Raw genomic sequence first — 13,520 nt, forward strand, 5'->3', positions numbered from 1 at the left:
TAGGTAGTCTGGGTGAAAGTTGGTCCTGAAATAGCTGAACGTTGGGTTTTTCTTTTTCTTTCTGACAATAAAGTAAAAGAAGACCATGGATGAAAAAAGCATCTAAAATAAATATTTATTCTCAAATGATTTAGTTATTAATTAAATATCTAAATGTTACAGGTTGACTGTGCAACTTAGCTATATTCATTCTTTTATCACAGTAGGATATAATACTGCTTTTGCAAAATATAAAAAAATTAAAAAAGAAGATATTTTTAAAAGACACAGGGAAGAGTGGAGTTGGTTTTGAAGATGTTTTAATAAGCCTTGGTGTACTTTATTTTTCAAATTAAAACTGTTTTAATACATTTATTTAAAAACCAGTCAGCTAGGCTACTAATACTGCTATAAAATAATAGTTAAAAAATACCACTACTAACATTATAGGTTGGGTGCAATGGCTCACACCTGTAATCCTAGCATTCTGGGAGGCCAAGGCAGGAGGATTGCTTGAGCTCAGGCATTTGAGACCAGCCTTAGCAAGAAACCCTGTCTCTACTAAAAATAGAAAAATTAGCCGGGCATCATGGCACATTCCTGTAGTTCCAGCTACTCAGGAGGCTGAGGCAGGATGATGGCTTGAGCCCAGGAGTTTGAGGGTACAATGAGCTATGCACTCTGCCTGGCCACTGCACTCTACCCGGGATGACAGAGCAAGACTGTCTCAAACAACAACAACAAACCATTATATATGCAGGATGATATATTGGATAGAACTTTTTCACTTGTGAGATAAATCTCAATTTCAACTCATCTAAGTAATGCAGCAGCCATTGTTGGTTGACTACCCAGTGCCTTTTCTCCCCTTTACCCTCATAGGACTCAGAAGTTAAGGCTGATTTGCATTAATTCCATTACTCTTGCCAATGGTGGGCTTGATGGTACATGGATGACCCAACTCTGGACGTCTAGTGAGAGGTTCCTAGGAAAGATCCCCTAGTTTTTAAAGGGAGATAGGTAAAAGGAAAAAGAAACCCACCCTCTTCCTCTATAAGACATTGTTATGTCTGTATGTGGCACCTAGAACTGCAGCACTGCTGCCAAGAGGTCAAGTAGGAAGCCTGGGAGCTGATCATTGGATTAACAATGTATATGACGTTGGTGACACAGACAAGGCAGTTTTGACTGAGAAGTGGTGGGAAAGCTTGACTGCAGTAGATTCAAAGGAGATCATCGACCAAGGAATGGAAAAGAGCAAGTATAAGCTTTTAAAGTAACATTTGCTGTAAAGAAGAAGAAATAAATGGAATATTGGCTATAGGGTGTGAGGTCAACAGAGGAATTATTTTTTTAAATGAGAGAAATTACAGAATGTTTAGAAATTGATAGCAATAATCCAGTAGAGAGGGAAAAATTGACAGTGAGGAGAGAGAGGGGACAATTGCGGTAAAAATGGACTTAAATGGGCCAGATGGGATAGGACCTAGCGTACAAGTGCAGGGCTTGGTATGGTGAGATCATGTATGAAATAGGCAGGAACAGTATTTGAGCACAGATGTAGGATGTGACCAGAGGCGGTCGGGTGAGCTTGTTGCACTCTCTTCTGATCATTCCTAATTTCTCTGCGTAATAGGGAGCAAAGTTGTCAACTGAAAGTATAATAAGAATGAGCACGGAACTGTTGGAGATTTGAGGAGAGAGGAGCCACTACAACATGACCTAGGAAAGACAAAATGAATGCCCTGGGGAAGTGGAGTGTGTATGCTGGGCTATCCACTTGAAGTTGATAGTCATGAATTTAAATTCAGCATAGAGGCCTTTTGGGGTACTTTGTTTTGTTTTGTTTGTTTCCTTGCTTGCTTGGTTTAGTTTGGTTGTTTTTTTTTTCCTTTTTTTCCTTAGTGACTATCAGCTGGGTGGTCAAATGTGCTTTGGAGCATCTGGATATTTCATAACTCTTCTCTGCTCTTAGAGTCATAATACTTTCTACTTAAGGTAATGCATGCTGTGAATTATATTTTGTCTCCCTCTTCACCACCTCCCACCAAAAAAACAAAGATTGTTGAAGTCCTCACTCCCAGTACATCAGAATGTGACCTTATCTGGAAATAGGGTCTTTACAAAGGTAATCAAGTTAAAATGAGGTCATTAGGTAGGCCCTAATTCAATATGACTACTATCCTTATAAAAAGGGGAAATTTGGACATAGAGACAGGCATGCACAGAGGACAGATGATGTGAAGAGGCACAAGGAGAACACCATGTGAAGTTAGAGGCAGACACTGGAATTCTGCCACGAACCAAGGGAACATCTGGGGCTACCAGAAGCTGGAAGAGGCAAGGAAGAACCCTTCCCCTACAGGTTTTAGAGGGAGCATGGCCCTGCCCATACCTTGATTTTGAACTTCTAGCCTCCAGAACTGAGAGATAATAAAGTTCTGTTGTTCTAAGCCACTCACTTTTTGATACTTTATTATGGCAAGCCTAGGAAACTAACACACATATTCTACTTACTATGTAAGTAGTATGAATACTTACTACTTAAAGTTAATAACAAACAGTTGAACTTTAATGTACCAGTTTTTCCAACTTATTTGACAATGATGTCCTTTTTAATGTAATTGCTACTAACACCCTGCAGAACAAGTTTTTTTGGAATATTTGGGGAAATACAGAGAAAATATAGCCCAGATTTCCCTCACTTTCCCCATCTCTCCACTTTTATCTGTGATACTTCCTCTATTTAGAATTAGTTCCACTTCTAACATTTAAAATGCTTCAAATTTCCATTATCTACTACTTCCATCATTAAATATGCCTTAATTCCTTAAATAATTCTTTTAAAGCACCATAATGTTTCTTATAAAACTGTTAGCTACCTACTTATCTTATTCCCTACTGTATGATCAGGTTCTTGAAGTCATGGAACATATCTCACTGCTCTTTATATATCTTACATGTAGGGATTTCCAACTCACAAGGTGGAAACAGAAATCACATAGGTGGAATTTGGGCTAAGAAACTCCTTTCTTTTAATCCTATAAGTGGAATTTTTTCTCACCCTATCTGGTGTGGCTATCCTTGATTTGGCATGTAAGTTGCAGTATTAGTTGCTCAGTGATTCTTGCTGATTTTTCATTCTCCTACCATTATGCAATGGCTTTTATAAGTTACCAGTGTTACTATGTTCATCAAGCACCTACTATACTAGTCACTATGCTAGAAGTTATAATTGCATTCATCTTTTAGTCCTCACAAAAATACTGTGATTTTTACATATTGGAAAGTTGAGGCTCATCGAAGCTGTACAATTTATATAAGATCACAAGGTGAGCTGATGAGTACCAGGCTGAAGGTACAAATCCAGACTAGTCTTATTCTAGACTCTGTACTTTTTCCAGTATAACACTACTGGTTTTATTTCTGCAGGAAATGTTCAGCAATTGAAGCAAAATCTATAAACTGGCAGAATTGTTAAACAATAAATTTTGCAATATTTGTGGGCTTCCATTATAATTGAACTGAATCTTAAGGTTCCAAGCTTGCTAACTTTAGTTCTCTCTCTTGCAGCAAAGCAAGAGGCTTTCAAAAATATTAGATGTTCACAATATTTAAAATACTGCTTCAAAATTTAGTAGCATAGCATTCTTACAAAGCATGCAGAAAAAAAATACATGCCACACTGAATATTTTCTTTCTGCAACAATCTGCTAATGGGATATTTGTTTGTGATGTATATCCATCCATTCATTCATTTCTGCAATCAATGAGTTACAAAATGTCCACATGATCTAACATTAACCATTTGCCTCAAAGTTTAGAGAGTTAATAGCTTAAAGTAGAAATGAAATTTATTAAACTGAGGAAAGCTATTCAAAAGGTTTACCCTTTTATCAACTTACCTCCATGACCATATCTTCTGTGCCATGTAAACTCTAAAAATGAAAGAAAAAACAATTTTGATACTGAAGTAATTCTTTGCATTGTGATTTCAAACATTACTCAAATAATGATGCTAGTCAATGAAATGACAGTACTAGCCCTTCACTAATAAGGTTGAGGTATCTTCACATTGCACAGATATTTGTTTCTTATATTTACATTGGATAGTTGTAGCACTAACATATAAACTGTCAATATGAATAAGATATTTTTTGTTTTATTATTTATAAAAATCAGACTTCACTGGAATAATCTTATCAAAATTTTCATTATATTTACATTATATATAAAAACATATTACACATGTAATTATATATATGTGTGTAATTGCTATGTTTATAAAATATGTAATTATCAATATCTTTAAAATCCCTCAGTATTAATGAATTATCTTTTCTAAATTCTGGAAGTAGCATAATAAAAATTACTCCCCTAAAATGAAACAGTATTTTTTCTTTCTTTAATAATAAATAAGAAACACAGTAGTATGTCCCTGAGGTTCATCCTTAAAGTGAGCTCTGGGAATTGATACACAAAAGGATGAGCTCCAGCTATGTCTTCAACAAAATAGCCACTCAACAAGCACTTACTGGTCATTAAGGTGAAGGTATTAGAAAAAGTGATTGTCAGAAAACATGCTGCTTTCAGATAAAAACATGATGCACTTCTCCTTGTAGGAAATATCTCTGAATGTTTCATACTTATCTTTGAAAGACAGAAATATAATATTTGTCCTAAAACTAAAACACTATCAAAACTTGTTATTCTAACGTCCCTACACACATTTTAGATTATTTTAACATTGTTTTTACAGTATTGACTAAATTGGTAAAGATTGTGAGAGTCAATAGTGTGTTGTGGCCACTTGTAATAGCTTTCAGGAAGTTATTATTAATTTTCAAAAATTTTGTGAATCAGTTGTTAAACACAACCAGTATTAAAAATTAAATTATATTAACTTACAAATAAATAAATTGTACTAAGAACAAAGGGATGAAATGCTTAAAACTCATTACTTTCTAATTTTTTAAAACTAAATTTTACTATACCTATGCTATTGAGGTAACTTGTATCTGGATGTTGAAAATACTATATAATGGTTAGTGGTTGCACACCTTTTCCAATACACATTAAATGATGTCAAGTTGAAACTGACCATAGTGGAAGTATTTACTCTCCAGAAATGGACAAATGCTGCACTCCAGGGATTCCTCCCTGCCCCAGAGATCCAGATTTCAAATGTTCACCAGCACACTACTACACAAGATTCACTAAATCTTATGAAATTTTAATTGAAAGTAAAAATCAAAAGAAAACATCGAATCAACCTTAATATATATTTATTTACGTGTATGCTCCAGATTTCAGAAGAAAACATTAATTCAAACTTTATACAACAGATTTAATGAAAGAAACACACATTGATTACGTTGGCATACTATATGGAGCATATGCAAAGGACGGTTCTTACCTGCTAGACAGCTTGTAAAAGATACTATCACAAGATGACCGACCAGCAACCACATTTTCATCTTGCTTTCAGTAGACGTTAGGTTCAATGTTCCAATAATAAGCTTTAGTTTTATGACAGTTGAATAATACTAAATGCCTGCATCAAGAAAAGAAAAAAAGAAATGGAAGAGAGGAGGAGAGGGGTGGGAGAAGGAGGGGAGAAGAGAAGAAAGAAGGGAAGGGAAGAGATGAGAATGTGTTCATCATTTGGGGCCAACAACGTTATCAATCTATTTTATGTTATATTCTTTGTAAGTTTTAGTTTATTTAAGTATATTGCAAACACTAGGTTGTAATGAAAAGAGTAGATTCAGTATCAGAAGGCTTCAGCTGACACTCCCAGGACTGACACATTATCATGAGCAAGACACTCAATCTGTGTCTTTAGATTTCTTTTCCACTTTAACCACTGACTTTTAATAATCCTTTTCTGCAAACAGTACAGACATGAACATTTTAATATCAATAATTTTAACTGAAGATTAAATTTAATTGATTGTCTGGTAGAAAGATTCAATTAAAGTTGTATTTGTGTAAGAGCTTTGTAAAGTCACAGACATTATATAAAGGTGATATGTTAGCATTATACTTGCTAACAGTGGCTTGTGGAAATTGGTTTTTTGCCAAAAATGCTAATTTTTAATTGTCAAAATATATTGATTAATACCATATTCATTCCTCCTCCTCCCCTGTACTTCTTTCATTTATCATTCAACAAAGAGTAAAAATTTGCTCCTTTTGGGTCAGCAGGTGGCAATCTAGGTTTTGTGGGGCCAAATCTTTCAAACTTGCAGAGCCTTCCTTAAGAACAAGAAGACAAAATTATCAATTACTAAGCCACAAAACCATGCAGCAGTCTAATTAAAATTATCTTGCTTTACAAATTTTGCAAAAATGTATGATCATGTGATTATATTTGCTGTGGTTTCACCCAGGGCCTTGAAATAATAGCTGCTGTTGATGAAGGGCACCACAACTTAACCTTTATCATTCTTGTGGTACATCCACCTCTGTGACTAAGCATATAGATATAAGGAATCAAGAAAGACACAGTTTGCTTGCTCTTAAGAAGCTCATAGACCGGTGGGAACACAGATATGTGCACAAGTCAATGCAATGACATAGATGTTTGGATCTATATACTATTGAACTTGGAAAAGTGTTAATCATTTTAATTAAAACCATTGTAAATACAGCACACTGGGAATGGGCCCGACTGTGGAGGGCCTGGCATTACAGTGTAGGTTTTGCACTCAGAGATTTAGGTCAGTGATTTACAGGCTCAATCACTTTTTATTGGAACACCTTAAGAACTACATGCCCTAGGGCATTAAATAGAGAGCTCTTCAAAAGGGATACAATAGGAGTTTCATCTTGAAAAGATATTAAATCATGTTTTCAAAGACTATATAATACTATTAAAAAAACACCTTATGACATAGAGTTGAATGAAAACAAAAATTAAGATAGAGTATGAAAGCAATTTGAAAGGAAAACACCTAAAGGTGCAGTGTTCAAATACAAATATAATCAAACATTATTTAAGACAGCAAAAACAAAATCCTACTGATTGCTTGCATCGTGCTGACATGTTAAAGAAAAATATGGGATTCTATTTTTTTTTAATCATGATAGATTTTGAGACTACATTTAGCACTCCAATTTGCAAGCATCCTAGCACTTTGCAAAGGCTGGACAAAAATTTTACCTGGCCCGTGGTAATATGTGGGCCAGGAAAAACATTTTTGTTTTTTAGTATATATACTCTGTAGTAAACAAATCACTATATATTTTTTTTTAATTTGAGTTAAATTCTTAGAGAAAACATAGTAGGGCCAAATTATCATCAGGAAATATTTAGAATATCCTTAAAAAAAATCTAACAGACATTTTTAAATGCCAGAATTAATTTATAAACAATTTCTTTCTCTTGGAGATATGTGAGAAAGTGAGAACTACATAGCCGCATAAACTATATTAAGTCTGGAATTTTAAATTTTAATTTTATTTTATTTCTTTTCCTAAGCAGGACTGAGCAGAGAGAAAAATAAATAGTTTAATGGAAGTGAAGAATGAAGAACAATTCTTTCAGGAGGCAGGGAAATCAATTAAATGATCTGTGGAAGGATTTTTAGCTTTTTAATTTTGATTGTGTATTATATCATTAGTATCTACATCTAAAAGAAAATTATTGAAATGTGTTCACATTGGTTATGCCTGAACATTTGAGCATTTTCTTGACCTGTTACCTTCTAATTCTTATGGTTTGGTTATGCACACAAATTAGGATGAGTTCCTTTAATGAGGAGAAAGATAGATAAAGCGAACAGGTAAACTATACCAAAATTGTTGTGTCGATCAAACAACTATTTTTGTCAAGATTAACTTAGATCACATTTGTGCAAACACCTCAGAATATAAAGCAGGAGCAGTTTGATGGCAGTAATTGTTGGATTTTAAGTAATTCTAATTTTTAAATAATAAACTATTATAATTCAAGAACTCCAAGTGATTCCTGCAGATATTCAAATTTAAGAGCAAGAGATGCTGCTGCACATTTTGGTATTGTGTGAAGCAGCAGCAGCACTGACCACAGAGAAAAAGAAACAGATAAGAACAATTTCTGTGAGAGTTAGCTTTAGATTTTCTCATTGTGTTGGAGTATGTCAGTGACATCTTGGTCTATTTACCCACTAACTTTATAGAGAGTCTGGAGAAAACAGTGGGACAGGTCTAATGGAAGATTACTCATGTCCATACACAGCAAGTGATTTCAGTAAATCTTCAGGGCAGGAGACACATCACTTGTTCATTATCATGGCTCTAATGAATGACACACAGAAGTCATTCACTATATATTTCTTGAATAAATAAAGGAATGAATGGACCACATCCATAACTATGTTCAAAAACACTTTCCATAAACAAATTGAACTTTAATTTCCTAAAATAAGAATAGGATGGTGATAATAAGAAATGTCTCTTACTGTGGCTTTGATCTTTGATAGGTACTATTGTGGGTTATAAATATACTTTAGAAGAGGAAATTCTAGGGGTCGACATTTTAAAGCATTTTAAGTATGCAGTTTATTGGGTGTTGGTGTAAGTCTCTGTTTTCCAGTTTGAATATGCACACTCTAATCAGAATGAAGTGTTTTCATTATTTTGAGCCTCTCTGCGTTATACCATGCTATCTTTTCTTTCACTTCAAAATGTTGCCTCTTTCAATAGGACAGTGAGTCATCCCCCTGGCAGCATGTAATTTATTTCATTTAATGGGTTCCTTGCCGTTCGGGTTATAAAAGCATCTTTCATATCTTGTTCACACATTTGTTTTCTGCTGGTGATTTGTTCTATCATGTCACCAGTTATCCCATCATTTGTGACTCCCTCGTCACAGCCCTCAACAGCACAGTAGAGAAGGCCGAAAGCGGAGCCTATTCCTACTAATGCAGAAGAAACCGCTCTTAGTATTTCTCTGGAGGACATCCCACTCAGTAATTCACAGCTAGCTCCCTGACCTCCAGGGCTTGAAAAGCATTGCATCCAATGAAGTGGCAGAGGAAGAACACAACAACTCGGACAAATATGTGACAGTCACAGGAGCAGACTTGTTTCTCCTGAACAACTGAAATAACAGCGGGACCAGAAGCAGGAACCAGAGATGCATTCCTGTCCCTGAGGCCACGCTGTGTGGGGCCAGCTGCCTGGGCCGGTCAGCCTTTGCTGGCCTACAGAGCCCTGTGGCTTCTCATCCTCCTAGGTCAGGCCTCCTATCAGGTATTGCTGCCGATGCTGCCTTCCACAACCCCTCACGGCTCTGTGGGGCACCAGTGGCTGGTGGATCCCCGATACGGGTTGGTACTATTTTAATTTTTAAGAGAATGCAGTTCTTTTCGGTAGTATTCTTTACTAAATCTATTACACATATATTGAAACAACAATATTTCACAATATACTCAGGCAATGTCATGTGACAAATTCACTTTCTTCTTTCTACTTCTTTCTTCCCACGCTTGTCTTTCTTCATCCCTCTCTCTCTTCCCTTTAGATCTGTGATCCGCAACCCCCAAGATGCTGACTGGTACTGGTTCATGGCCTATTAGGAACCAGGCCCCACAGCAAGAGGTGACTAGTGGGCAAGTGAGCAAAGCTTCATCTGTGTTTGTAGCCACTCCCTCTCTCTCACATCACCACATAAGCTCCACCTCCTATCAAATCAGGGGCAGCATTAGATTCTCATAGGAGCACAAATCCTACTGTAAACTGTGCATGTGAGGGATCTAGGCTGAGCACTCCTTATGAGAGTCTAATGCCTCATGATCTGAGGTAGAGCTAATGCGGTGATGCTAGCACTGGGGAGCGGCTGCAAATACAGATTATCGTTAGCAGTGAGGTTTGACTGCACAATAAATGCAATGTGCTGGAATCATCCCAAAACTATCCCCACCCTCCCACCCCTGGTCCATGGAAAAACTGTCTTCCATGAAACCAGTCACTGGTGCCAAAAAAGTTGGGGACCACTGCTTTAGACAACACTAGGGTGGAAAAATTTGGCCCTTATATAGATATGCATTTTTCTGCTGGACAGACCCCATCTAGCTCTTGTCCTCTTTTGTTCTAGTGCAAGAGAGCCCAAATAAATTATTCAAAAAAGCTTCAACAATATATTAATTAGCAAGCACTTAGTCACTAATAATTATTTACAAAGTATTTAGTACTGCTACATAATGAAACAGTGTTCCATCAGGACCAATAAAACTAATTTTTCATTGCACTGATGGTTAGACAATTGTTTATATTGATAAAGAACAAGATCTCAGGAATACTGAGGAAATATTCATATATACATTACCAAATGGTCACATTTCTATTTTAAAAGGAAAAAAATTGTTTGGCACATCAGGCCCCCAAAATCATGTACCTCTATCCTCAACATAGCTCATGAAAGTTGATTTTTAAAAAAGAATGTTTAACCTACAATTTGACCTATGTTCCTCACCCTCATCACTTTGCTCTGGTTCTGATGAACATTCACTACAAATTTGTAATTCCAGGTAATGATTAGAGGAAGCTTATTAGAGTTAAACACAGATATTCTAGGTGAAAAAATACCAATAACTCCTACTGTATAATTCAAAACTGGGGGTCATTTTCGTCTCAGACTCAATCTGAAATTCTGCCTCTGTTGCTCAAGTCCCTTAATCTTCCTGATGAGTCAGTTTCTCAGTCTGCAAAATGGAGATCCAAGGTCCTACTTCAGAGCATGACTGTAAGGACTATATATGTATGTGTATGGATATGTATGTGTATGGACATGTGTGTGTGGATGTGACAGCGCTATGACATATATACATAAAAGTGGAATGGATGAAATGAATCAATAAAATTTTCCAGAAATGAAATTAATTTTGAATTTTAAAAATGCTACTCCATTAGAGAGGGGATGCTGTACATTTAAATGCTAAGTCCATTAAGCACTCTGATATAAATATTATACATCTCCAGTTAATTTTCAGATTACTAAATATTATTTGAACCTAGATGACACAACTCCCTCTAGCTGAATAACGCCTGCTTTGATGTTCTTCTCCAGCCTCACACTGACTTCTTTAAACTCTATAAGCAAATTGTGCCTATTTCTGCTTGCCATTTTTATGCAAAGACATTAACAATGTTTGAAGAGCTTACTGAAATGGTCAAATATATTTTGTAAAAATTTCTGAAGACCATAGTGTTCTGAGCCAAGTGTATGCCCAAGGAAAATACTCCATTTTCTGAAAATGATTACAAACAGCATCCTGCTTTTGCCAGAATAGAATCATATGTTGCTCAACTAGCAGTTAGAGCTGCAAGGGTCTTAAGATGGCAACAGCTTTTGCCCCTGAGCAGCCTGCCCCTTGACTGTGTGTGAAGTGTATGTCAAAAGAGGACTGATACAACACATTCCAACACATTTCAATAAATATACCACCAGTGTGAAATATCCCAACCTTCACTTAACACGTTTACTATATTAATCCCTGAACTTTAGTATGCCTACAAATTATACAGGAAACTTGATTAAAATGCAGAAACTTGATCTACTCCCCCTGAAATTATAATTATTCCTTGAGATGTGCTCAGGAATCTATTTTATTATTAAATATTAATAATAACTACATCCCAAATGCTGTTAATGGAGGTGGCCCCTTGGACCACATTTTGGGAAACACTGACTTAGCATTATGAAAAATACGTTAATCATTGAATAGAAAAATGTCCCTTCTTATGATCTAGAGCAATGATTTTAAGTACCATTTTAAAAATTCAACAATAAAAATAGGGGATATAAATCTGTCTAGAATAGAGAGATTCAAACCCTGGCTCAGTTACTTAGCTATGTGTCTCTGGGTAATACACATGATCCCTGTAATAAAACTCAGCTCATCTCTAGAAATCTCAGATGCGTTTGGTCAGGATCAGATGAGATAATGTATAGGTTAGTAATTTGTAAAATTTTGTGCCCATATTCATGTAACTTGCTTCTGTGCTGTCTTTCTGTATTGTATCTGAGGTTATCTTGTTACCTTAGGGACTCACATTCATTGGCTGGCCCCATTCATTTCCTTCCACTCGATCATTCAACTGAATCATTGACGACACAGGGGTTATCAGTTCCACTCCCCATTATCCAACCCCAATTCCTACTAGAACTTACCTCCCATGTTTTATCTTTCATTTAATATTCATTTGGTATTTTGAGTAGCAATTCTTTGCCAAATGTAGCACTAGATTCTGGTGATTCAAAGTAGAATAAAATATGGCTTTGCCCTTGAGTAATAAACTGATTTTCATTAGTATACTGACGGGAAATAGTTTGAATGGAATCCCATAAATATATATGTGAGTTTTAAATCTTGATAAAACAGTACCCTCTTTGTTCATTGATTGAATTAGTAATTCTCAGAATTGCTAATAATCAAGAAATCAAATTGCTCAATTTGCTCATTATTACTACCTTCATTTTCCGTTAGCATCTCAAAATTTATAATACCAAGCAAAATAATTGTGTTGGTTTAGCACATCAGTTCCATGGGGGAGATGGTCTGAGATCATTAGGGCCTTTCTGCATTTCTCAAATTTTGTCAGATACCTTAACCACACAAACACACACTCCTAAAATATGGGACAAATTCTATGTAGGACTTTCTATTTATTCTACCACCTAAAAATGGTGGTTTCCTGAAATCCTAGTGAATAAGCATGGCTGTATCAGTTATAGTCCTGTGTGACACCATGGGCTTAAATTAACCTGTGAAAAATATGTTCTATAAATATCGCAAATTGAGTTCCACTATTTTTAAGTTCCTCTGCATATTACATCATTTAAACATAAATGAGTAATTAATTTAAATATAAATCCAATTATCTAAAAATGTGAGCAGTTATTCCATAAAATGCAGGCTGTGCTGTCAGCACTTAATTAATATCCATATCTTCAAAAAGGCTTCCAATTTCCCCTCCAGCAGCCATTTCTAGAGGTGGCCTGAGTTACAAGGATCCTGTTGCTTGCCCAAAGGCACACAGCTAGCAACAGAGCCAGGGTCCGAACCCTTCTATTCCAGATAAATTTAAATCCCCTATTTTTTATTGTTCATTTTTTTAAAAACAGTACTTAAAAATCTGTCCTTGGTATAGATCATGAGCAAGGGCATTTTGTATATTCAATGATTAACTTATTTTTCATAATGCTAAGTCAGTGTTTCCCAAAATGTGGTACCAAGGGCAAACTCCATTAACAGCACTTGGGGTGTTCTTCTTAATAAGATAGATTTCTGAGCAATTTTCAAGAATAGAGTTTTAGGGGGAATAGCCCAAAATCTGCATGCTAATCAAGCTTCCCGGGTAATTTGTAAGCATACTAAAGTTCGAGAATTATTGTTGTAAGCATGTTAAGTGAGGGTTGGAGTATTTCCACCACTCGCATAGAACAATGTACAGGTAGATTTGTGCATACAAATATGTTCTGAGGCCACATCATCAGCCAATGCACTCTAAAAATCAAAAGATGGCCTGGTACGGTGGCTCACACTTGTAATCCT

At 35.8% G+C, this 13,520-nt stretch overlaps 1 protein-coding gene across 2 annotated transcripts in view; it reads right to left on the reverse strand.

Moving 5' to 3' along the window:
• Window positions 1-13,520, reverse strand: part of CNTN1 (contactin 1) — a 262,852-nt gene that overhangs the window by 73,059 nt on the left and 176,273 nt on the right. For both annotated transcript variants that reach the window (XM_045554016.1, XM_045554015.1), the window contains exons 2-3: window positions 5,396-5,533; window positions 3,885-3,917 (exon numbers count right to left, since the gene is read on the reverse strand). In XM_045554016.1, the coding sequence (XP_045409972.1) occupies window positions 3,885-3,917; window positions 5,396-5,456 (94 nt within the window). In that variant the 5' untranslated portion in view covers window positions 5,457-5,533. The remainder of the gene's footprint in view (window positions 1-3,884; window positions 3,918-5,395; window positions 5,534-13,520) is intronic.

Source organism: Lemur catta, chromosome 6, assembly GCF_020740605.2.
Source record: "Lemur catta isolate mLemCat1 chromosome 6, mLemCat1.pri, whole genome shotgun sequence".
Classification (NCBI taxonomy): Eukaryota; Metazoa; Chordata; class Mammalia; order Primates; family Lemuridae; genus Lemur; species Lemur catta.